The sequence below is a fragment of the Haliotis rufescens genome, unplaced genomic scaffold (assembly GCF_023055435.1).
Source record: "Haliotis rufescens isolate VD_foot unplaced genomic scaffold, xgHalRufe1.0.p SCAF_74, whole genome shotgun sequence".
Taxonomy (NCBI): domain Eukaryota; kingdom Metazoa; phylum Mollusca; class Gastropoda; order Lepetellida; family Haliotidae; genus Haliotis; species Haliotis rufescens.
The window spans coordinates 1092188-1120082 of NW_025964366.1; the positions used below are offsets into that span (position 1 = coordinate 1092188).

Consider the following 27895-nt stretch of genomic DNA (forward strand, 5'->3'; position numbering starts at 1 on the left):
ACTTTCGGAGCGGAATAGATGTCCTGAAAACTCTGATATTCTTTATATTCATTATCGGGAATTTATATAATAAATGCAATATTTTTCAAGAATATCGTTGAACTTCATAATAATGTAAGGATGAAAAGAAACAAAAAATATATATCATAATTGCAGGTCGAATACGCAACAACATCTCTTTGTGGGGCGGTCGGGTAGCCTAGTGGTTAAAGCGTTCGCTCGTCACGCCGAAGCCCCGGGTTCGATTCCCAACATTGGTACAATGCGTGAAGCCCATTTCTGGTGTCCCCCGCCGTGATATTGCTGGAATATTGCTAAAAGCGGCGTAAAACCATACTCACTCACTCACATCTCTTTGAATGTGCATTCATAAAGTAAGTGTAAAATAACTGCCCTGAAAATATTGTACTTTGTACCTGTCAGGACCTGCCATTGTTGATTTTAAGACCACCCTTTAAGACACTCGAGTTTCGGTCGATCAGTTATCGACGGATGTGATGCACGTGCTTCTACTGAAGTTCACATCAGATGCACTGGATCAAGGATATTTTGTTTAAAACTGTGTAGACTCTACCTTTAAGACCTCTGACGTTTGAAATGTAGGACATACTGAGTTGATATGACAACCAGGTCAGTAACACCAAACAAATTGACGTGACACATGGAGTTTAGTTGACTTCGTTTATTTGTAGAAACGATGTCATAACAGAGATACGGTATATCTATCATCGATTAAGACTGTAAATTTAAGAATTTCTTTAACAAAATTTAGATGATTTTAAAATACATAAATATAGAATGTCTAGTGACCATGACTTTGCTGACAGTCTATGCACTTTCTGTAAAGACGACTTAGATGATAAATACCATGCACTATTTATATGTCCAGCTTATACTAACTTAAGGATAAGGTATTTGCCCTCGTATTATTATCAATATCCTACCCTGCACAAGTTTGTATTGTTACTCACAACAAATGACGACATTTTATTCAGCTAGCTCTTTATTTAGATAAAATGTTTAAACTTAGAAATTCCAAAGCCAATATTAACTGAAGCGCTGTCACAATATATCCAACCATCTGTACCATTGGCCTCATGGCCAGACTATACCAAATAAATTCTGTTCTGTTCTGTTCTAGAGCATCCCATGCCATAATGCATCGATCTTCGCGTTTGTATTGATTTTTGCACTGCCCTGATAACCTTGTCTAATGGCTAGGTGTTTACTTTGCTTCTCAAACGTCAGCCTTGTAGTTGTGCTTGTGCACGCTGTAATTTAACAGAGATAGTGGCGACGATTGTGGCGTTATGGAAGGTGTCCGCATCGCTGTGGTCGTCTTTCTCCTACAGTATGCCGAGGGGTCACTGATTGAAATAGGTAGGTGAATTAAGTTATCCTGCAGGTTATATGTGTGTGATGTGACGACGCTGTTTCTTATTTAATCTTTGTACTGTTATAACAGAACCCGGGGGCACGGGTGGCCAAGTCGTCTAAGGCGCCGCGATTCGCTGTGCAGAGTTGCGTCCCTTTGTCAGCACCACACCCGTGCTCGTGGGTTTCACCGAAGTGGTAAAAGTCTGAGACCTGTACCACTTCGAGCTTTCCTCCCATATTAAGCTGACACGCCGCGATATAACTGTAATACTGTTAAAAGCGGCGCTAAACCCAACTCACTCACTATAACTGAACCCGTGAAAACTGGACTTGTGTGGGGACTAATGGTTTAGTGCGGTTTAGATATTTGTCCGGATTAGTGAACAAGACAACATGTATTCAAAATTAAGCTTAAATCAGTTCCCTGTATCTACGATGATTTATTCAAAATGTAAAGCATAAATAGTTTGATTTAGGGCATAAACATGGGTTCAGAATTGGAAATGCACGAACACTTGGGAAAGGCCGCCTCCTCTAGGGGATAGCCCAAAAGACGTTCAGAGATGGTACTTGTTGTTTCCCTTCCTGGCACTCGGCATCAAAGGGATAAAAGAAGGACTGCTTGGTTTGGAGTCAATATACAGTCTGAGTGGGGTTTCCGTATTAAAACTTTGGCATAGTTCCTCAATTTATGTGTTAAGTTGTCCGCTGAAATATGAAAAAAAAAATTGTTTTTGAAAATGCCAATAATTAGCAATCAACATATCTGCTAAAAGCAAAGTCCAATGTACAATTACGACTATATCATAATCATGTATTAATGAACTGCTATAAAATAGGTGTTAGTGAAGAGATCAGCGTTATGCCCTTCCCCCGTAAAGAGATAAGCATTAACGTCAACCTAAGCCTTTAAGGATTATACAACTATCTTAAAACATTTAATCGTTAATTTCACACAGTTCTGTCGTCGGTGTCGTTGACTACTCCATGTCATCACAAACATACATGTACATGTACAACGTGGGTTTCGAGATACGCCGGCCTTCCATGATACCCGAAAAGTTCTTGAAATTATTCACATGATTGTTACATTATTGTTTGTTTGTTTGTTGTCTAACGCCGCACTCAGCAATATCCCAGCTATATCACGGCGGTCTGTCAATAAACGAGTCCAGACCAGACAATCCAGTGATTGACATTATGAGCATCGATCCACGCAATTGGGATACGATGACATGCATCTACAAAGTCCGCGAGCCTGACCACCCGAGCCCGTTAGTCGCCTTTTACGAGAAGCATCGGTTGCTGAAGACCTATTCTACTCCGGATCTGGAAGATAGTGTTTGACATGGATCTCAATACAACGCCTACTGCCAGTAGTGATACATCCAGTCTTCAAAATGATTTTGTTTTGATATCATATAATGCCAAATGTCTGCGATGTTGCCATAATGACGTTTGGTTTCTGGATAAATAAATGGCTTGAGAAGGCCATATTTGATTCACAAATAATTCCGCACATTCGAACACACTAATTGTTTCGTCATACTTTATTTTCGTCTCTATTCCTAGCTATATGACGGCGGTCTGTCAATAATCGAGTCTGGACCAGAGAGTCTATTGATTGCCATTATAAGCATCGATCCACGCAATTGGGATACGATGACATGCATCAACTAAGTCAACGAGTCTAACCACCCGATCCCGTAGTCGCCTCTTACGACAAGCATAGTCGCCTTTTACGGCAAGCATGGGTTCCTGAAAATCTATTCTACCCCGGATTTTCACGGGTCGATCGTTCCATTAAAATAGTCCCGTCAGTTCCAAGTGTACATTAATAGAAATGTTGATTCAAGAATATAAGATAGCAACGCGATAAATTACAAAGAGCAATGAAGAACAAAGCGTGGTTTATGTCAGATAAGACATTGTTCTATCATCACGTCATTTCTGCAGATTCGAATGTGCGCTGTCAACTTGCTGACGTCATATATTGGACGACGTTATTTTTTAGAGGGAAGCGCCTAGTGAGTTGTTCCCCATAGATTTAGCTGGGGTACGCAGGTCAACGCAGTGATCACCCGATCGCATCCAAAAGTGGGAGAGATATGACAATCGGAATAAGGAGAAAAGGTACAGATAATCGAGGCGAGGATTGTGAGAATATGCGGGAAATACCAAACTTAACCCACTTGTTCATAAAATGGACTTCTCCGACATTGACGAGGTCGGATTCTATTCAGGGACTCATCATTGTTAACTCACCGGGTCCGCAGGACCAAGGTTAGTTTATGCCATACCGTCGCGTCAATCCGTCCCCCGACAATTTATTCAAACGACATCTTCTTCTGAACCGATAATTGGAAATTTACGAAATTTGAATGGAAGCATCCCTATGTGGTTGGGATTCACAATTGTACAAATGGTGGGGCTGACCCCGAGGGGCGGGGCCAAATAGGGGTAATTTGGCTATATTGCTTTAACCGACTTCTTCTCTGGAACTAAGAGATAGATATCAACCATATTTGGTTGGAAGCATTCTCCTGTGGCGAGGATTCAAAACTGTACAAATGGTGGGGCTGAACCTCCAAGTGTTTGAGGGGTGGTGCCAAATCGGGTAATTTGGCTATATATTGCTTTAAATGACTTCTTGTCTGGAACAAAGAGATAGATATCAACCATATTTGGTTGGAAGCATCTCGAGTTGGTGGGAATACAAAAATGTAGAAATGGTGGGGCTGAGGGGCGGGGCCAAATAGGGGTAATTTCGGCGTTATTGCTGTAAACGACTTCTTCTCTGGAACTAAGAGATAGTTATCAACCATTTTGGGGAAATATGAGAAATGGAGGGGCTGAACCCTACCCCCTACCCCGGCGACTAAGGGGTGGGGCTAAAAAGAGTGGACAGAGTTAAGATCCCCACCGTATAACCATAGGTACAACTGAGAGTATAATGAGAGGAATGCACATATGCTGCCAGGACTGGCCTTTCTGTTTATCTGTCCGGCACCCCCAAAGGAGTAACCTTGACCATAACATGCAAACCGATATTATCCCTACCCTATAATAAACAGATAGATTGTATACATTTGTTTGTTATAAAGAGAATCATAACTTAAAAATGATTTATTCTGGATCATAACATGGAAACGGTTAAGACCAGTGTAATATACATATACAATGCAAATGTAAATGTTGACGTGATTGCGTCAATATCGAGGTGAGCGATACAGGCCCTATGGGCCTCTTGTTACAATTAAGGTAACCATTTTTAAAGCTTGTACATTTTATCAACATCCTTAAAGAGGTACATAATGTTGATATCTCATGTAAGAAATAAACGACTCATGGCCGTTGTTCATTGTACGAGAAACACTACAGGGAGAAAAAGATAACTCGAGGCTGCGCCCCTCATGTTTTTTTCTCCCAGCAGTTATTTATTGTACGATAAACAACTCGTCTATTTCTTAAATAAAGGATCATTTAAACTAAATAGTGACGAGACAATGGTATGGCAAAAGCATCGACTAAGCATCGAAATTTCTCTGGAAAATTCCATTCTCTTTCTTCGTTTTTCCATTATGGCTTCCGGTAACGCCAGATATACAATTATTCTTGACATGAGTGAGTGAGTGAGTTGGGTTTAACGCCGCTTTTAACAGTATTCCAGTTATATCGCGGATTGTCAACTTAATGTGGGAGGAAAGCCCGAAGTGATGCAGGTCTCAGACGTTTACCACCTCGGTGAAACCCACGAGCACGGGTATGGTGCTGACAAACCTAGAAACATAATCGGGGCGAACCGGGATTCGAACCCACAATCATAGGTTTCTGGCGTGCCCAAGGGACGCAACTCTGCACAGCGAATCGCGGCGCCTTAGACGACTGGGACACCCGTTCCCCCTTCTTGACATGAACTAAAGACAGGTCCAGTCGATGATACTAGAGGTAAAAGTGTATATATTTTCTTTTTGAAGAAAAGTAAACCTTGTTCACCAGTAAAATTGGTTGGAACATTCGTGTGGAGGTTTTGAGGTAAGAAGCTGTTGTGTTTTTTCTCTTTGCAGGAGTAGTGTCGGGAAATGCTGACGCCATACAAGTCATCACCAATAACGTAACAGGTCATGTGGGACGCGTACACTGGTTCGAGGAAAGACGTGGGTCTATTTTCTATAAAGCAGCTCAAAGTGAGTAGATTCTCCGCATGGAATCAACACGTGAAGCTCATTTCTGGTGTCCCCAGCCGAAACATTGCTGGCATTAATGCTGCAAATGGCGAAAACCCAACTCCCTCCCTGAAAGTAACGTATGTCATCGACGTAAACGACGACCTCAAATATCTGCGACAACACAATTATCTCAAACAAGATACTAGCATCTAAGTCAAGTGACAGTATTAGGATAATCATGAGATGTTATATTTTCAAGTGAAATCGTCAAGAATAATCAATTCCACGATTGAGGAATCACTGTTAAGGAATAGTGTTCCTTTGTATGTAGTTAGACGTCCCAAACAGTAATCGTCCTGAAGGCGAGGTATGCCGATTGTCAGGTCCTGACTGACGGGTTTCATAATTTAAAACGAAAGTGCAACCACGTAAACTTATGAGAGTATTTACCAAATCGATAGTTTATTGGACAACTTAATGATTATTATTGTAGACGCACACGGGCCTGGTGCATATATTTACATAATTGATACGTCACAGAAATCAATAACGTTTCCACCGCGTTTCATCAATTTAATGCCATAGAAACATTTAAAGTTAATAAACTGACGTCCAAAAGAAACTTTACCAGAGTTTGAAACCACTCTTGCTCAACACCAACAAAACATACATGCATGAAGTAAAGTGTATTGAGAAGATCAATATATCAACATAATCAACACTGAAAATGACAATCATACCGCGACCGAGAATGACGTCAGAGCCCCCCAAAGTTGGGTGTGGTACAAAACTCGAGCTTTCAGAATCATGAACAATAGGCAGAGTACATAAACAATCGCGTTGTTCGACTGTGAGTCGTGGCATTTCTTTTGTGTGTCTTTTATCACTGTGGATGTCAGACCTGTCGTTGCAATCGTTTTAACCCTTACCCGCACGTGCATTTGCAGTTGTCCGTGTAGCACGTGTTTTTCACTTTTTCGCGCGTATCTCGCAAACATGTAACAGACGATTAACATTTTCTGCATACACTATTGTTGTATTTAGGTTATGTGTTTAAGATAGACTTCATCGAAAAAAAATTATACTTTGTCTGAAATTTATATTTTCAGTTGGTAAAGTTTCTTTTGGACGTCAGTTTATATCGAAAAACTTTACACATATCAAGAAGTTTGGCCTTACAATATGTTTTGTGGAAAGGTGATAATCGATATGTTTCGGGACTTTGCTGAATATTTATCAGTTTAATCTTTGAATGTTCATTTTGAAAGTTTCAAGTATGCGGAACTACAACTTGGACCTCATCATAACTCCACACCCTGTGAGAGGAAAGTCGGTGTCTGTCATCAGTCCAGGACTGATTCAAGAGGAGTCGTGGCTTGATTTTTATAGAAATGATCCCTCATCTAGCCCGGCGTACCCCTCTGAGCCCTATTTTTCCGACCACCTCCACCACACCAGCCACGTCATCCACACGCTTTTGTGGACATCGACAACGATATTCAGCGACAGGGAGAACCGTGAGTTTCAACTATATATTTCACATGGAAAGAGTGTTTTGTTCCGATGAATTGGATTAATGTCTCTTTTAACAGTATTTCAGTTATATGACGATATGGCAGCTTATTGTCGGAGGGGGGCACGGGTGGCCCGGGTGGCCCCGTCGTCTAAGGCGCCGCGATTCGCTGTGCAGAGTTGCGTCCCTTGGGCACGCCAGAAACCTATGATTGTGGGTTCGAATCCCGGTTCGCCCCGATTATGTTTCTAGGTTTGTCAGCACCATACCCGTGCTCGTGGGTTTCACCGAAGTGGTAAACGTCTGAGACCTGCATCACTTCGGGCTTTCCTCCCACATTAAGCTGACACGCCGTGATGTGACTGGAATACTGTTAAAAGCGGCGTTAAACCCAACTCACTCACTCACTGTAAACAGTTTTTAAGTTATATGACGATATGGCCGCTTAATGTCGGAGGAAAGCTAATGTTAAAACTAAAGCTCGTGGCTATGATCCTGAAACACCATTGATCAAATTCGAGGATCGATGGAGCAACCATTTGATATTTTTGCGGGTGTGGGTGTAGGGTGTAGGGTGTAGGGTGTTGGGAGTGAAATGTGGGATGTAGGGTTTTGAGCTCAGCTTTTTCCTTTCAATTTTTAGGAACTGACATATACTATTAAAAACATACTAGATCATAGTCTGTCAGTTGACACTTGACTGCAAGAAAAGCCAGCCCCCCAACACACACACGCAGACACACCTCGAACAGAATATCTAGTCGTTGACGCAACACGTCCCAATGAGTAACCGAGTGAATATTTTTAACGCATTATCGCAGCGACCCGCAGATAATCCAATCCGGACAAGGTACACCAGCGTTGAGGCCATAAGCAAAAATCCTGGCCATCGGGTACGGTGACATGCATACAACAAAGCATGACCACCCAATATATACATGTCAATCGCCCCGGAAGACAAGTACGGATTACTGACCACGGCCCGGGACACACTGGCAAGTGAGTGGCCTTTGGCCACTGGAACAGCGTTTATTGGCCTTCTTATCTTGAAGCTGGTAGGTTTAATAACAAATTCCACTATTCAGGTGTCGATGCGAAGAGACTGGCAAGTGAACTGTCAAGGCATGGAGTCAAACCACAACTAGTCCTCGTGAAGACAGACGGAAGTAACCTGATATTTCTGGAACAAATCATGGACACCATTGGGATGGATAAGATGAAACACAGGCTCAGGTTCGTTCTGATGTGTTCCTTACCACTTGTCAAGCAAATACTTAGAGAGGTAAGTAAACCACAAATGACATTATAGTTTTCAAATGAATGTTCCTTAACTAGAATAGCGGTTCTAAATGATGCTTTATGTCATCACTTTCTAATAAAGCGTTTTACGGTTCCTCTAACCAGAGATTGCAAAATTGTTTTATAAAATATAAAAGAGTAAAATCTTTGGAATTCCTTTCAGTTAATTTTCTTAAATCTTAACTCAGCCGGGTTTTCTTTGATGTCTTTGTTTTCGTCGATCACTGTGCTTCCAGTTTCGCTTCTTTCGTGAACCAAGTATCAAACAAAATTATAATAACACTACATGTTACCATTTTGCTGTGATACATACTCGTGAATACAGTTTTGTAAAAGCAATGTAATATTAAGACGATCCTTACTTTCAACCGAATAATTATTTACCAAATGACTTTGTTAATTATAGAAAATACCGATTATTTATATTGTCAGTCCAGTTTATACTTTCTTATTTGGTCTGAACAAGAACCATGTATGTTCCTCTGAACTATTTAAGGTTGTGTTTAAGGTTACATTTTTTTAAGGTAGCCATTGTGAGGTCATTTCGCAACGGTTTTCTTTGTGTAAGAAAACACCGGTATGGCATATTTCCTCAATCAATTGTTCTTTGACAGTCTTTGAGTCGAAGAAAGAGTTTGAAAGAAGACCCAAAGTAACACGTTTCCAAAATATGTCACAATGGTATTAACGTATTTCGATTATTCTCTGGTGCTGAAGTTTTGCAGTTTGTAAACACTTGACGGATTGTACAGTTTTCGTTATCCATTTGTTTTAGTGTGAAGTGGAATAATGGCATGTTCAGCATATTAACTGCCTTTCAGGAAATACATATTACAGTTAATCAGTAGGTTGTGTAATTCCAACATATTCGTTCAAGGCAATTAAAGCAATCTTCAGTCATTTTATCTTTTAAAAACGATTTCATAAAACGTACTGCATGAGGTTTTCTCAGGTATCTATAAATAGTAGCAATTTTGATGTTTAGCTTCATGACACAAATCCAAATCCAACAGAGCTATTCATATGCACATCTGCCTACTGAAATTAATCGATAGAAATAATTGCGGGGCATGATTATTATGTGCTTATTATTTCATTACCTTCCAACATGTCACAGACAACATCTGTGGATGGAAAATAAACAACATTGAATAAAACAGAGAATCGATTTATACACTTGTACATCATAACCTCTTGTCATTACCCACACAATTTTCTTGGTAATGTAGGGCAGTCAATGTGTTTTACTGGTTGATCTTGTTACACCCTTAATTCTTAACCAACTCTTATATTAAAAGACGGAGATATTCTGTGACCCGGGAGCTGCGGGGTCATTTTCGTGTCTATTTTCTGAGAGTATTTTATAAAGGTTGTGTGCACTTGGGTCTCCTGCTATCTTTGGGATTCACCTTTATTAAACATCGCTATCCAGGCTCGCTGACTTGGTTGATGCATGTCATCGTATCCCAATCGAGTGGATCGATGCTCATGATATCAATCACTGGATTGTCTGGTCCAGACTCGATTATTTACAGACCGCCGTCATTTAGCTGGAATATTGCTGATTGCGGTGTTAAACAACAACAAAATAAAAAAATAAAATAAAATAAACATCGATATCATGGCGTAAAACATAAACGTAATTCGAAATCAATACCTTGGGGTTTATTGCGTTTAATTGAGCAGCTACGTGGATGCACTTTGGATGAAACCTCTACATGACGAATTTGTGATCCCAACCATTAAAATGTTGAACTGTATCTGTAAATCAGACATCGATACACTGTGAGACCATTGAAATCTCCTGATGGAAGTCAGAAGGAACATATTGACCATGGTATCTTCTTTAGGCTGAAGACTGGGACAAGTATTATGGGAAAGGTTCCTTGTTCCGACACTTCTCTCAGTGGCTGTTGCTTCTGTCCCGATCTTCTCTGGGAGCGATAGAGGGCATGGACCTGAAGCTTGATCATGTCGCCGTCATCAGCAGGTCAGACAGGGACTTTGACGTCGGACAACTGTCCCAGGTTAGCACCGCCTTGTGTATACATGTTTGTTTATAATTAACATAATGCATTTTGAAGGTTTTCTCATAAAAATGTCAAAGATTAGTGTGAAGGTCAAGGTAGCCTGTAGCAAGTCAACAGATACAAAGCGAAACATTTCATGTGCATGTTCACAGGACGTTTCAAATAGGCAGGAGAGATTACCCAGATTGCATAATCACGTACACAGCATTTGTGTATGTTTCTCAATTTAAAAACATACAGATTGATTTTTTCGCCGTGTTAATGCCTCATAGCAAGGATATATTTTTAACAATATTTGACTGACAACTACTCATGGTGTATGTGATATTTTCAGAATACCTACTGTTTACATTATCAACATAAGCACTGTTTTACAAGATAAATATATATAGCGGTTGCAACCTTATACACATTATAAAAATGAAAATAAATTAGAGACTTATATATTTAATCTATCCATTCTTAAACGTATATTGCGTTTTCGCAGCCACGTTGTAATGGCACATGTTTATCTTCATCTTAGTGGGTGGTGAACACAATGGTGGAAGTCCTGTCGTCAATGCACACCTGCAACAGATCTGATGCCACGGACTCCTTTCTGCAAGTAAGTCGTCATGCCCGATGGAGCTTGTTTTGTGGTAAAGCTGAAGACCCGGGTTCAATTCCACACTTCTGTATTAAGCCCCGTTCACAGTATTGCTTGAATACTGCTGTAACCTGAGTATAACCACACCCATGTACTGAACATAATTAATAAGGGATGAAAGCCGTAGATGCTACATGTCGTGGAGGAAAACCACGAATACGGGCATGATGCTGGCTGAGCAACTGGGGATTCGAACCCAGGATCAGCGGATCCTGGAACGAGTTACGACGGCATGGTCCCCCATGATCCCTCGCTACGCTATGATGTTCAACGACGATTGACAGATCTTTGCTGATGCATTGGTTCTCATTGTCAATACAGAACCGGTGTATGTGTGTATGTGTGTGTGTGGGGGGGGGGGGGGGGGGGGAGAGAAATGGGCGTAGGCGTGGGCCTGGGGGTGGAGTGGTGGTGACGGTGGTGGTGGTGGTGTAACTCAATTAATCATGTCAATATCGGGGGTGACCACCATTTGCGTTGATACAGGTGAGACATTGACGACACCCTGGGGGATGTTGTTCCAAATGTCAACAAAAGAATGGCTGGTTGTAGGCCTCGGTCAGTCTCATCCCAGACATGTTCTATGGGGGAATGGTCTGGAGAAACAGCTGACCATGATAGTAAGCTGCGTCACAAAGTCTGTTACAGCACGTGCAACATGTGGGTCGGCATTATCCTGCTGCAACGTGACGTTACGTCCCTGTATTTGCACAGAGTGTAAAACAAGACCTTGAACAATGTCGTCCCTGAAGCGCACGCCATTAAAATTACCACTAATAATGATGAGTTGCGTTTTCCGCTGAGTTGTAATAACCCCTATATCATCACACTCCCCCCACCCCAAACTGACGACGTTGAAAAACGCAAACGTCGCTAAAACGTTCTCCTGGACACTTGTTGACCATTGTATGACCGCCAGAGCTATCCAGATGACACCTTGACTCATCTGTGAACAACACACTTCCCCCTCTTGTTTTATGAACCCAAGACACTGTCTGCACCAGGCTAAACGTGCCTGACGGTGACGTGGAATCAAATTCTGGTGTATCGTTGAACGTCGAGGCCGGATGTTGTGATCGCTCAACGGGTTGCGTACGGTACTGCTACTAATTGGTCTCAGATCAGAAATTGTCCGATCTGTTAATGTGGCAGTTTGATATCCATTCCATAGATGCACCCACTTGAATATGGTTGTCTTGATGACTTATCGTCGCACATGGACGACCGGTCTATCGTAAGACATAAATGTTTCACTGCTGTAGATGACATTGTGTGTCCATGAACATTAACATGTCTGGCAACTTCGTTGTACGCAGACGTTGATTTACAGCAAGCCTTGGCACTCCGTGCGCATAATTTACGCTTACGTGTTTTTTTATGAGCACCTGATCGCTAAACAATCACTGTGTGCTGGTCACGTTAACAATACACGTGTGTGAGTACCATGCTTCCGACAAATACGTGAACATCCAAATTGTACGCCCTGCATCAACATGCACTGCAAACTGTAAATCACGACCATAAAATCGAGGAGATGTCTTCATGAATATGTAGTGAAGGATGCAATGCTTAATTTTAGAATATATTTATTGAAAATTATATGAAGCACAGTTACTTATTTTTCTGTTAGTATGTGTGATATGATTTTGATCGAAAAAATCCTACTTATAAGAAACAGAATAATTGAAGCTCATGCGACACATGTGGTGTCTCCTTGGGCAAGTGACTTTGTTCGAAATAAGCCCCTGTTTACTCAACAGTGAATGGGCACCCTAGTAGGATGAGATGTTGCAGCTAACCTCACAGGCAGTTTGAGTTGCATACTCCCCATGGAGCTGAGAATGAAATTCTAGTTCACATTGTTCCATTGCCCGGGGTAATAATGCGCTTCGAGCACATATTTGAGAATGGACTATTGTGTCTTGAAGAAACATAAACAACGATACATTAAACTCATGTTTCATGTTTCAACGGAATCATTTCTTGCGGACATGAAATGATGAGCACTTAAAACATTACAAAGACTAACATAACATCTCCGTTGTCTCCAGATTGTCAGAAAAGAGCACGCCGAGGGAACAATAAACACTATGCTACACACGTTGCTGTGGAAACCTCATGGCCGGAAGTTTTCTCAAGTCCAGCGCTCGCGGTATGACACATCCCTCAATGATGTGTTCCCGAATCTGAAACTAGGATTAAACCAACGAGAGCTGAGAATTGCTGCACTTGAGGTATGATGTACATCACATATATATAGACTACTAAACGAACTCCCATATAATACCAATTTTATTAAACGGGATTGTGAAGACTGGTGCTATGATTATCCAGTTACCTCAATATAAATCCAGCTAGCAATATTACGTTTTCAGTATGCTGAAAACTCATAAACAATCACAGGGGATTAATTAAGGAGTAAGTCATTGAGTCAACTTTTCACAATAATTCGATGAATGACATGACAATATTTATTATTGCTCACTGAAGTAACAAAAGTATTCTAGTTTTGCAGCAAATAAATTCCCTTTATTGTCAAGATACTTCTCAATTGTTGTTATCTATGCAAATTTGCTGTCACCGTTTTCACAGTCATCGGGTACCTCACATTAGCACGTTCTATTATATGCTACTGAACTTATAACTCGAACTCGAACTCGTTGTTAGCCGAGTCAAACACGCACACATCCATCGTACTCCTTTTCGCGGACCACCTGTTACCCCTTTCTCTGCAATGGTACGCTCCACAGGGCGGACCTCATACATAGTCATACGGGGTTAATTGTCGGGGTTAATTGTCAGGTCACAACTCAACGTATCCTATCTTACCAGGACAAGAAGACAGGGGCACATGTTGCACGAGAATAATGCCCCTAATAATGCGAAATAATAGCAACTACAGAGCAAAGTGACTGCATGTCTCCATGCTATACGAAGGAACGTTGTTTAGTTTCACGCTTGTAGAATTAACGATGAATGATTTTATTCAAATTGTAAGTTGTTATTTTCTAACTGCAAAACAAGACACCATTGTTCATTGTTTATCTTACGATGTTGTGTCCCCCATAACCAGTCTGAGCTGCAGAAAGTACGTCACAGTGAGTCACGACAAACTAGTGGACATTTTACTTCTCTTCAGTCGCCCTGATTGCTGTATATGGTTGTATGCATCTTTCGCGCATAAAGTTATATTCCAATTATTCCTCATTTCAGTTAATGTCTTGTCTTTGTTAATTATTTTGCTTGTTTCAGTTTCAACCATTTGTAAAGAGACATGAAAGAAATGGAAATCTCACCTTTACACACGCGAGCATCGACCTGGTCGACCACCTGAAAAGTGTCCTAAATTTTACGTATGTTTCATATTACTTTTCTTCATTTCTGGCTTCAGAGAAAATACTGACTTTCCCCTCCAATGCCATGTTCAGGGCTCAGTTGCGATCGGCCGTATTAAACTATATAAAAATATATACGATGACATGTCATGGACTTATACAGTTTCAAAACGGCATTGCGTCGCACGTACAGTACAACAGAACAGTGATGAGGACATCAGTGATTTTCAGTTATCAGTAGCAAGGAATCTGTTTCCTTTCTCTACAAGAAAGCAAATATTTTTGCCAAGGTATTTACAGTTGTAACATGACAATAACTAAACAGATGTATAAATTTACCTTCTGATGGATACTGCCAATAATATAAAGGTAAAGTGAGTGAGTTGGGTTTAACGCCGCTTTTAACAGTATTCCAGTCATATCACGGCGTGTCAGCTTAATGTGGGAGGAAAGCCCGAAGTGATGAAGGTCTCAGACGTTTACCACTTGAAACCCACGAGCACGGGTATGGTGCTGACAAACCTAGAAACATAATCGAGGCAAACCGGGATTCGAACCCACAATCATAGGTTTCTGGCGTGCCCAAGGGACGCAACTCTGCACAGCGAATCGCGGCGTCTTAGACGAATGGGCCACCCGTGTCCCCATAAAGGTAAAGTATGTTGCCTAAAGTCATTATAAAATGGTAAAAAAGCCAATCTTAGATTCGGATTCCACAACAGGGATTATACAAGTGGACATGATCTGTCACTTCTTGGAATACGTAACTATCTTCCTTGTGATATCATGAGATCATTACCTGAACATCCAAACCGTGTCATACTTAATCTGCACGCTGGAAAAATAACGACTGATAAATAAAGTTCAAACCTTGCATTGATCTTGATTGAACTATAAAAATCTACACTAGGATAACACAAGACATAATCTAGTACATTTGCCATCATTGTCGAAACAAGTGATTTTCCCCAACACAATTGTCACTCCACAATCTACCGTTACATATACGCAGTCCACGGGACTTGCAAAACGACAAGAATGTCCCCTCTTGTTTATAACACTGTCGTGTGATCGCCGCGATAAACACTCGTCTTGGACATAGTTCATGTCGTCATCGACGGGAAGATTCATCGTTCATCGTTGTCGTTGTCATCGTTGTCGATGTTATCGGTGTGCGAACCATAGTCAGTCCTGGCGTTCAAATCACCATGGATAACTATGTCACAGTCGGGCCACTTTGATTCAATAAGTTAAATATGATGTCACTTTCCAGAATATCAAACAAATTCTCTTCCGAATATTCACTCGATCTCTAGGGAGAAAAGTAAACAGTACACAAAGATAGGATGGTATCCTTATGGTTATTATAATAAATGAATGGAAATATTATTCACATTCCTGGTCAGAGAACAGGCCACAAGCAGCTCATTCCTGTGGCATGGACATAAGTGAGGATCGGGTTGTTTGTTTGTTTGTTTAACGTCGCACTCAGCAATATTCCAGCTGTATGACGGCGGTCTGTAAATAATCGAGTCTGGACCAGACAATCCAGGGCAAAGACATCAGGTGAATCGATCCACGCCATTGAGATATGATGACATGCATCAACCAAGTCAGCGAGCCTGACCACCCGAGGGGCGGTCGGGTAGCCTAGTGGTTAAAGCGTTCGCTCGTCACGCCTAAGACCCGGGTTCGAATCCCGACATGGGTACAATGTGTGAAGCCCATTTCTGGTGTCCCCCGCCGTGATATTGCTGGAATATTGCTAAAAGCGGCGTAAAACCATACTCACTCACTCACTGACCACCCGATCCCGTTAGTCGCCTTTACGACAAGCATAGCCGCCACTCACGGCAAGCATGGGTTGCTGAAGACCTATTCTACCCCGGATCTTCACGGATCGGACCGGATGTCACAATATGTGTGACCTGCCTTGTAGTGCGATAATCGCATGCTACTAATTGTATGCCTTTCCCAGATCAATTATGTTCAATTATAACTCGAACACTGACTGCGTTAAGTACCAGTAGGATTTGTTCCCTTCTCAGGTATTCCTTCACTGAGCCGGCCGACGGAGAATGGGGACATCCGGTTTCCGGAGACCTCAGCAATTATACAGGACTTCTTGGCATGCTGCAGAGAGAGGTATGCACTTAGTATGCTGTAACGAATAGGGTGTTTCCGCAACAAATGTTATGTTGCATTCTGACATCATGACTGTTTATTGAAGTTGACGGGCACCTGCATATTACCATGGCGAGTTTGTTGATTATCATCACATGTTGTTGCACGATCGACACAACCAGGTGACACAAGCAGCCATTATTCTCAAAGTGAAGGCACGAATCCAAACATTTTCATGACAGGCAAAATACTTTCTCGGGAGGTATGGCGTAAGCGTCTTGTAGCGTCATTTCTGATAAAAAAAATCAAACGAGCAGTCGATGCCTATGTATAATGTGCACGTATATACTGATTACTGGTAAACATGCGATACATTTCACTGCGTTATCACCGAATTAAAGATGTAACGAAGATGGAACCGGCGTCACCTTTTTGAGCGAGTGGGCTTGGTTTAACGCTGCTATGAACTGTCATGTACTGTCATGTCAGCTTCATGTGGGACGAGAGTCTGAAGTGATCCACGCTTTCGTGACACCCACAATTATGCTGTCAACACGCCCAGAAACATAATCAGGACGAATGTGCCATTCCATCCCACTCCTAAAATATAGGGGCAGTGGGGTAGCCTAGTGGTTAAAGCGTTCGCTCGTCACGCCGAAGGTTGCATTCCTCATATGGGTTCAATGTATGAAACCCATTTCTAGTGTGCCCCGCCATGATATTGCTTGAACATTGCTAAAAGCAGCGTAAATCCATACTAACTCCCTCCTAAAATATTTTAAACTCCTCAGATGAGTGGGTCAACCGTGTCCCTACATTATTATTTGAGCACAAACGTGCATTTGTCATAGAAGGGAAAATTGTTGAACACTAGGAAGCCTTGTAAGATAAGTAAGACAAAGTTAAGCGAGTGACTAAGGTTTTATGCCGCTTCCAGCAAATCCAGCGGGGCACGACAGAAATGAGCTTCACACATTGCAATCTCATTAAAATCAGATCTTAGTTCTCGCTACCGCTAAACAAAGAGATCTGAGGACATCCCATTACGGGTCACGTCAGACCGACCTTGCGCGAACTGAAATGACTGACAAGAAGTCCACATAAGCCAATCAGAAGGCAGCTTTCTCGTGCTTTACGACACTAATTTCAAATTAGCGACTACGCTTCAAAACATATTTTGACAAATTCTCAATAAAAAATTGAAACCTGAACAAAAAAACCATTCTGGAATGGCTAATAGATGGTCTAGATTGTATGGATTCAGTCGTCAAGTCCGTAACTATCGTTCAGAATATCCCGTGTTAAAGTTTTCGAGGTTGCAAGATCAGAAATCACATTCCGACTGTCACTTTCATGATCTGGTAAGCGACGCTTTGATTGGTCGGAATGAAATGTCGTTCTGACGTGACCCCGAATGGGATGTCCTCAGATCTTTGTTTAGCTGTAGCGAGAACTGAGATTTGATTATAATGAGATTGCACACATTGCAACCATGTAGGGAATCAAACCAGGGCTTTTGACGTAAAAAACGAACGCTTTCATTATTGTCATCAACATTCTTCCTGTCCAAGTTTATTAATCAGGTCAATTGACTCTTGATTAAAGTATTACTTATTTCAGTGTTTGTGTATATAGGTACACCATGTTAGTTATGCGTTATTCCCTTTTTGCAGGAAGTAGACTTAATTGCAACTCCAATGGGCTACACAGGTGAACGGGATCACGTCGCTGACTTCCTACCATTTGTCCATGAGTCGTACAACGGGATGATATTGAGGGACACTCAGGGCAGTTCCAAGTTGTCAAGTGCCCTGACCGATCCGTTCCGTTGGCAGGTGTATGCTGTGGGAGGAGGGACTCTACTGGGTGTCCTTCTGCTGTATCTTGCAATAGAATGGAGTAACCCATTCTACCATGATACAATATCTGTAGCAAAAGGATTGAAGCCTGCAGGTGTTCTGGACACAGTGACGTATCTGTTTGGCTCCGCAATTAATCAGGGTAGGTTTGGGTTCACCTTGTCGTATTAGAGGTTGTATTGGATGAGTACGGAATAACGCTTTGATCTGGGATTTCATCTCACATTATTGTTGGAAGAAAGTCCAAAGTGGCATGTCGTACCCTTGTAACGCTTTTGTTAACGCTGATTCTGTCTCTTGCTTTGTTAGCAACATACCCTCGGGTTTCACTCAAGTAGTAAACATCCACTACCTGCGACATTTAATGCTTTTCCTCCCAGCTGACATGCTGTAATAAATCCCAGTATTGTTCAAAGCGGCGTTAAATCTAACTCACTAACTCACTCACGGCACATACATTTTCCATACATATACACATGTAGGATCGGTAACGAGCTGTGAACTTAAATGAAATTCCGGATTTATTGAATTCCTTGAATTATCGGTCATCACAATTTAGCGTACTGTATCCGCAGTAATTTGACAAAAGAAGGATACAAAAGAGGAAAAGTACATGAAGGTATCGGGATATTTGGCGACGATGGTGGTGAACGTAATATTGACCAGGAAAAAGAGCATGTGCTAAGCATTTTGGTGACGGTCATGCCATTTAGTCACATCTACATTTTTAAAAGAAGTATCTGTCAATTTCTTTGGAAACCTCCATCAGAATTTCGCACTTAAATATGCAATTGCAGAAGCTTTGCAAATGTTATTGTAGTAACTGAATTCTTTTGACAAAATATAGCAGGATATTTTGAACATAATTGCACCAAACGTCCTATCTGATTTACTTGCTCCATATCTCTTTGCAAGAGGTTGTTGCACCTGCCGTCTCAATTCAGTGAATCATTTATTTACGAAGTTAACACTTTCATGACTTCAAGATTATTTATGTATCAAGTCAGACGTGTTTATTGACCTACGCATTGTACCCTTCAGGAAATTCTCAACTTCCGAAATGAGCGCTTCTTCTTGGACATGATCCATCTGGACAGAAATGGTCCTTCACCACCGGTGGTACATAAGCATTTACAGATATATACTTTGCAAAATACGAAACGCGAGAGTAGTAAAATCGTAAATATCTGACAGAGTGTTGCCGACATCCATACAGAATTTGTGTGGAAAATATGAGGTACTGCTGAAACAATGGTGAAAAGATGGAAAAATCGTAAAAACACAACATTGTGAGAGCCCGGCGTCAAAATACAAAAACATGACATGCACGTTGGGTTTTCATTTGCATGTCATCACAATGGAGAGCGAAAACATCCCACGACTGATGGAAGCCCAACGCAACAATGCCATTAGCCGACTGCAAAAAGGGGAATCATCTTCAGCTGTAGCCAGGCTTTTCCACGTAGCACCAAGCACCATTACAAGACTGTGGAACCGTTATCAGACACACAGGACAACACGTGACCTTCCCAGATCCCGTCGGACACGTATCACTAACAGAGCACATATCATTACAGGCTACATCATTTACGTGAAAGAACCACCACGGTCATCTCTATAACGACGGCAATATCAGGATTACGTAGGATATCAGCCCAGACAGTGAGGAACCGTTGTGCGCCTAAGGTATTCGCGCTTGACAACCAGTTCTAGACGTTATTTTGACGGACGTCTATGATGTCAAGGTAACAGTATGGCCAAAACTGCGATGTAGACACGTTTGGTTTAGTGACGAGTCACGTTTTATGCGTCGCCGTGCGGATGGTAGAGGTCGTATTTACAGGCGTTGCGGAGAACGTTGTGCACGAAACTGCACACAGAGAGTGGACACATTTGGTGGTGGTAGTGGGATGATGTGGACATCCATCTCCTACACTGGTAGAACAGACCAGAGGAATTTTATGGCACAACGTTACACGGGTGAAATTCTTGCCAAATATGCAACAAGCGAACATCATTTTCTAACAAGACATCACCCGACCTCACACAGCAAGACTGACAACAGCCTTTTTCACAACATCCAGGTCCTGCCTTGACCCTCCACTTTTCCAGATTTAAACCCTATCGAACATTTATAGGATCAAAGACTGCCTGCACGTCAGCAACAACCACAGAACCTTCGACACTTGACACAATTAGGGATCTGATTGCATCCATGGGACGACGAAGCCAGTCATTTTTGGACTCTAATTGTGGCCATACAATATATTGAGAACAGATTACCTTCATCTTGAAAGTCTATTGTGTGCCATATGGAACTTGGGTCAATCAATGACAATGGTGTGTGCCAATTTTGGACAATCGATTGCCATCTGTTCAATATTAATATGATATATAAAATATACATCTTACATCACTCTTGCGTTTTTGCGTTTGCAGAGTGTATATATACATAAGGCAATACAAAAATATCAACATGACGGGTGACAAAGTCTGAGGTCCTTTTTCTGAAATGATTGTGAAATTCATTTCCCACTGAAAGATTTGACAAAGTCTTTCTTCTCATACTGGGCAAGTTATGCTTTGAAATACGAAATGTAAATAATGGCGTGCACTTGCTTTAAGGGAGTATCTGAGGATTTTCAAAATTTGTTTTGGCATATATTGTCATTAGTATAAACCCTTTGGGCTTGACTCCATGCTTTCCCTACAATTTAGTATTTACTCATCCTTAAATATCTGTTCGACCGTTCGGACCGTAGCCAGTGTGTTGTGCATTTGGTTCATCAAATATTTCAGTTACTCCGACATCATTTTTTTTTTTCAACACATACAATCCATAGGAAATTAGTTTTGCATTCAGTTGGTTTCGAGATAATGTAGCGGTACAAAAAAAAGTGTTTGTGATAATAAGTTATTATTCGTCTAATTAGTGAATAGAGATTGGTTCCCTATCAAGTGGGGGCTGTGGGGTACCCTAATGGTCAAAGCGTTGGTTCGATTCCCAACATGGGTACAATGTCTGAAGCCCATTTTCTGGTGTCTCCCGCCGTAATATTGCTAGAATATTGCTAAAAGCAGTGTAAAACAATACACACTCACTCACTCCTTATCAAGTTCCCCATGGACCATATAATTTGGCGTTACATTTCTTAATCCTGCAAGTTTCAAGAATTGTATGTGTATATTTTTCTATTACTTCACGCCTTTCAAATTCTAATGCATCTGAACAATATAGAAGGAGTGTAGTAACCATAGTATCAAACGATCAAAAGACGATCGAGAGATAGGTTTACGTTTTTAACTCTTCTTAATAAACAGTACATCACTTTTGTTGCACATTCAGTCAGTGCTTTTATTCTCTTAACAAGTCTTCTGTTTCCATGGAAGTATATTCCTAGGTATGAATAGGTATCTCCCATTTCAAATATATTTTTGGATGATTTAGCTGATCCATTTCCAACATTAAGATCTTGGTGGAAGATAAATTTACGTGTAAACCTTGGGGAGCTTTACTGACAAGTACAGTGGGGTATTTCTCCTTGTCGTACACCTGATTCACGTGGCAAATACACAGGCATTGCTAGGAAGATTTAAAAAAAAATTAAATGGTGATACAAGCAAAACTTTAGTACGAATAGGTTCCTTGGGTTATCTATTCAGGAGAACGCGTTCCCACGTTTAAATCCAAGATGGCATCAATGATATTGCTGTGCACACCAGTTTCCTTAGTTAACTTATTGAGGAAAAGACCGCCTCCGTGGTCTAGTGGTAGAGCGTCCGCCCGGAGAGCGGAAGGTCCGGGGTTCGATCCCCGGCATCGACATACGAAAAGACGTTAAAAGATGGTACTTGTTGTTACCCTGTCTGGTGCTCGGTATTAAGGGGCTAAAATAAGGACTGGTCGGCTCGGAGTCAGTGTACAGTGTCTGAGTGGGATATTCATGTTAAACTGCGGCATGGTATCTCAGTGAGCTAGCACTATAAATCGGCATCAGTCCGGACCAGTACAAGCAGCCACACAAACACACACACGTACATGCACGTCACTATATAATTGCAATAAGCTTGGACACGACGTTTAACCCCATTTCATTTTTCATGAACAACAACATGGCATGCCATTGAAACTGTTTTATCCAGAATACACCAGAGGTATCAAACACATCATAATGTGGAAATCCAACCAACAAGAACTTGCATGTATCGTGTTCTTTTGTAATTGGATTAGGTTTGTGTGGGCTTATTCAGCTGTATAGAACTGTGCAGTGGATAACATCCACATCTTCCACGACATTCAGGTGAATGGGAAGCCAACGAGCATTATTCACATTATTGTAACAGTTCATCTATTGCCTCAAAATGAAGCTCAGAATTGGATTCTCTGAACAACAAGGACCAGGATCAAGAACTAAAATTGTGGATTCTGAAGTTCACGTCTGGTACACCACCCTTTGAAATTCATTACTGGTTCCGACTGGTCAGATTGCTGAGTACAATGATCAATGTATGATGTCACTGAACTGTAAAGGCTGCATTTGATGAGCTTGGCATGTCCTAGTAACACTTGAGGTAGTCAAAAAGGAGTCTGCAGTTCCAGCTTATGCCAGTTCCACTTGTCCACTGTCTCGAAGGAAGGTCGCTGATTTCAGACATTCACACTATTATGTTAGATTAGGTGTCAGCAAATCAGGACCTGACAAAGACAAAGACAGACTTGGAGCTGGTAGAGCAGGTGGAGGATTGGATTTTCTCTTTGTGAAGTACGCTAGGGAAAGAGTCTTGAAGTTGTGGGACTGCATTAATTTTACCAGCTGCTTTTCCGCAAGATACTTGCATTTCACCTTCACTGTCATAGTTGAAATGATGTACTGGCTGGTGTTGTAGATGGATTATGGTCACAGTAGCCCATTGAAGATGATGTGAACAGCCATTTCCTAATAGTTGGTGGACATACAACGTCATCTTCCACGTATTTGATGATCAGAGCATCTCACAGCTTTGCAGAGTTTTCAAGAACTCTGTCATAGGAATTGCTTATACCGCTTGTACACTTACCATTTTTACCAACAGTCTCTTTCTAGTATTTACGAAGACAGAAAAACCCACGCACACTGGGAATGACGTCTCATGACCTTTGAATGCCTGTGACTTACTGACCTTTCTTTGGTTGGACTTTGCAAAACAATTGCTCTGTATCAATTGTTATAACAACTGTTCTGTAACAATTGTGCCATGGCTAGTTCAGATTTTATATCACTAAATTCTAAGTGTGGTTTTATGTCTGCGCCATGTTCTATCCTGCACACAAACTGCGGAAGTGCTGGTGGAATGGTTTCTTCACCACATTCTATCAATTTAAATTTTGACAGGGGAACAAATTTGTTATTGTGCAAGATTTTTGCAGCTTTTGCAAGAGTTATAGTTTGGATGTAATTTGAAGCCTCATAAAGGACTGAGCCTACTTTTTGGAAGGCAACACGTACATCCCGTTCTTTTTTGTGAGCAGTTCGTGCAGTTGTGCAAGAAGCATGTTCTTTAGCCGGGCGGAATTGTCCTCCAGTGAGTTTGCTCCCAGTTGTTCATGTTGCTGGTTGTACAAATTGACTAAATCTGGAAGTCTCAATGTTGAAGGAAACTACACAGCTTTGTTTCTGTGATGTAGATGACAAGCAGCTCGGACAGTGCAGGTGGGTAAGTTTCATTACCAGCTTGAGCTTTCATCTCGTTGATCAATATATTTCTTTCTCTATTAGACAGTGATACTAGCCAAACGGGATGATACCACAACTTCCCCACCGCTGGGTATTACGAGAGGTCTTCCATGACTGAGATTCCTGGTGCATTCATGTATTCTATGATTGAGCTGCATAGTTATTATTTTCCTCAATGCAGATGTATGTGCAAGTTTCTCACGTATGAAACATTCAGATGGTGCAGGTGAATGACTTCTTGGTATTTTACTCCTGCTTTCATGTGAGCTTTTTTCTGGAAGGTTTCAATGTGTCTCCCATACCACGACTGTCGTCCTGCCTGACCTCGATCAAGAATTATTGTTACAGAATTCAAAGCACTAAATAATGGAATATGTGGGGCAATCACACTGTATCCATACTGCTCTGAATTGTTCATGATTCGTAACAATGACAGTTTTTCAGTCTTGTGCAGTTTTGACAACATTTGATCAAACAGTTTGCCATGTATATACATTTGAGGATTTGAGATGAGAAGCCGAGGGTTTATCCTTTTACCACCTTTCACCGAAAAACAATTTTAAATATGGGTTACAACTTGGTTCAAGCACCTAGCCCGATCCTTCATCTGGTGTCATTCAAGTCCTGTGCAATGTGTAAACTATCCGGATGACTGGAGGCCTATCATCCTTGGCTGTATCTCCCACGTTGTTATATCCTGTCAATTCAGGTGCGTCTCATTTGAGAAAATTGCTTATTGGCAATGAGAAAACATGCAACTTTAAGGAAAACAACTTCTGGTCTATTGCATTAAGGGACGTTTCAACGTAGTATCAAACACTGTTATCAAGCAATAATGACTACAATCAAGTGGTTGGAGGTATATATATATCTGCCCAACTGTGATGTATAAGTTGATTTTACGAATTATTTTATATTAATATACATAGTTTTAACCAGATTAAAGAGCATTATGGGGGGCAGGGGCAATGTGCTGTGGGTTGCTGCTCTTGATGTCAGACACTGGTTTCCCAGGCTTATAGAATACGCCGTGATATAGCTAGAATATAGCTGACTGCTTAGTAAGATAAACAACAAACAAAATACTTTGCATTTTCGGCAGTGAGTCATCTGGAGAGGGTCGTAAAAAGCTGTATCCTTTTTTGAAAACTGTAAAACTAACAGATGTATGTGAGTGACAGACGGATTTGACCTATGTATCTATACTCCAGGAGGCGTTCATCTACCCGTGTCCTGTTCAGGACGAATCCTGTTGAGCTTCTGGTGGCTGTTCATTATAGTGATGACGGCAGCCTACAGTGGGAATCTAATTGCTTCACTCACCGTCATAAGAAAAACACCTCCATTTGCAAGTTTGGATGACATATTCGCAGATGCAAACCTAAAGATCGGATTGGTAGGAGGAGGAGCGGTGCTTCAGGAAACTCTTGAGGTAAGTCGAGCACAGCGGTGTATTATAGTGTACAGTAAACTACGTTTATAACGAACTCAAAGGGACAACTAATTTTAGTTCGTTATTACCGTAGTTCGTTATAAGCACATATACAGCATAACTACAGCAAATTGTCGGGACCAAAAAAAGTAAGTTCGTTATATCCGTCAGTTCGTTATAAGAGTGTTCGTTATAAGCGTAGTTTACTGTAACTGAAGATTACTGATAAATTATTCTTTATACAAGCATATTTCGATAGGGGAATAACCGCTGTGTACAAATGTATATGTACATTATTATAAACTGGTCTAAGGACACATCATTCAGTCACACTCTCACTTTCGATGTCATGGTTTACTGTAAAGACTGGTGACACGTGTTCCTGTTCACAAAGCACAGGTCGCAAACTGGTAAACTGCTAATGTTTTCATTTCTCAAATCGTCGTTTGTCAATGACATATGTGTGTATTTACAGACTTCTAACGACAGTAAACTGATGGGGTTATGGGAAAAGATCGCGGCTTCCAAAGACTTGGACAATGACATCCTTAATCACAACCCCTCTGTACATTTGAAGAAGGTTATGACAGAGAATTATGCCTTCCTGAACGACATCTTGGAATTAGAAGTGTTCATGAAAACCTTATGTGATGTATATATATTGAAGGAACAATTTGTACCCCAACAATACAGTCTTCTACTGCCAAAAGATTCTCCACTTACAGATATGTTCTCTAAAGAGTGAGTAAAGTGTTTATATGTGGAATGTCTTCTCTGGATATAGCTCTAAGGTTGTGCACATATCTTTTGCACGTACCATGGCATGTTCCAAAGTAACAATTGTAAAAAATTCAATGTCCAGCTCAGTTGGAACAAGCGAACATGCCGAAAATAGGGATTAAGAGGAGGGATTGGATATATAGTATCTGCAAAGTCAAATTCGTGCTGAAACTGTGTGGCCGTGTAATTGCCGATTGCATGGTCGTTTTTTTATTGAAAGACAACACAACATATGGGCGTGACAGATTAGGATAAAATTCTATAAATTGTTTGAATTCTGATCAAATCATAATCAATATGTGTGCCTTATATTTAATCAAAGTGCGTTTGGGTAGCCAAATGGTTAAAGCGTTATCTCGTCACGCCGAAATTTAGGTACAATGTGTGACTTTTTTGTGTGTGTCCTCCGCCTTGATATTGCTGGGATAATGCTAAAAGGGGCGTTATATAATTGAATTCTTTCTGATATCAGAATCATCACGGTTCAGGAAATCGGCTTGATGGAGTACTGGCTTAGGAAATGGAAACCCAAGCTGAACGATAGTGCATGCCCTTCCACTGAGAAAGGGGCAAAGCCTATAGGCCTAGAGAAGTTGGCGGCAGCGCTACTCGCCCTCCTGGTTGGGGTACTGTTTTCGGGGATGTGCCTTCTCATTGAGCTGGTCGTCAAAGCATCAACATAACTCCTGTGAAACAAAGTTTACGAAATGACAGACAACCGCCTACTCACAAGAAGCACTCAGCTCTTCTCTACGGTTTCATCGCTTTTTGACCCATACCAGAAGATGTAATCAATATGAATGGTTGATGTGAATCATATTGCCTGTGATAAGGATCTGTGAGCCTGTGATATGTTACGCGTGATGCTTAAGTGGGATTAATGTCGACGTCAGTACGAGTTCGATATAATGCGTGAACACATTACACCCGTCCTGAAAGAGCTGCTCTGGCTACCTGTGAGACTCAGGATCGTGTTCAAGCTGATCATATTTGTCTACAAATCGATCCATGGGTTATCCCCAGTATACCTCCATGAACTCACTGCCCTTTACCAACATGGACGAACACTGAGATCTGCAAACTCTATGAAATGCACTGGGGATCAGGGGATCTGAAGATGTCAGCACCTTTAATCAAAACTCAAGACCATCCTCTACAAAAGAGCATACGAATGGGCGCTCTTGAGCAGCGAGTATATCTGGATAAGTAGCGCTATATAAATACTTAATTTAATAAAGAATTAATTAAAAAAGTTGTATGTTAATGATTACATCGTGCACGTGGACAACAAAAGAATGCAATGTGCCCGGAACGTGTTATGTATACATTTAAAGTACAGAAGGGACAGCATTTGAATCTGAACATTTATTTGACTACATACTGGCGTTTTATTTGAACAATCGAATTATATGTTGTAATACTTTGTTTTTCATTTTCGTGATAATTAATCCGTATTCATCGATTAATCTGTATTCATTGATTATTTCAATCAACATGTAAGTCACGTGTTTGTATGGACATGCGATGCAATGGGGAGAAGTGAGGTGAAATGGGGTTCAATGCCGCTTTCAAGATTATTGCACTTGTTTTATTGTCTGTATGCACCTCCTTGTACTA

The 27895-nt window shown here is 41.1% G+C and overlaps 1 protein-coding gene across 1 annotated transcript; it reads left to right on the forward strand.

Moving 5' to 3' along the window:
- The first annotated feature begins 1300 nt into the window (after positions 1–1300).
- On the forward strand, positions 1301–27895 carry LOC124129479 (glutamate receptor ionotropic, delta-2-like). Its single transcript, XM_048388597.1, has 13 exons — positions 1301–1380; positions 5445–5564; positions 6815–7063; positions 8145–8341; positions 10209–10385; positions 10912–10992; positions 13086–13268; positions 14287–14387; positions 16418–16514; positions 18167–18494; positions 25278–25498; positions 25974–26239; positions 26751–27895. Exons 1-13 carry the CDS (start codon positions 1311–1313, stop codon positions 26959–26961), a joined length of 2301 nt encoding a protein of 766 aa, XP_048244554.1. The 5' UTR covers positions 1301–1310; the 3' UTR covers positions 26962–27895.

Excerpts from the sequence above, each read along its gene's own strand:
- LOC124129479 (XM_048388597.1), top strand. The coding sequence starts at position 1,311 with ATGGAAGGTGTCCGCATCGCTGTGGTCGTCTTTCTCCTACAGTATGCC. Across the intron at positions 1,381-5,444 it reads GGGGTCACTGATTGAAATAG|GAGTAGTGTCGGGAAATGCT; the intron begins GTAGGTGAATTA and ends TTCTCTTTGCAG. Across the intron at positions 8,342-10,208 it reads TCAAGCAAATACTTAGAGAG|GCTGAAGACTGGGACAAGTA; the intron begins GTAAGTAAACCA and ends TATCTTCTTTAG.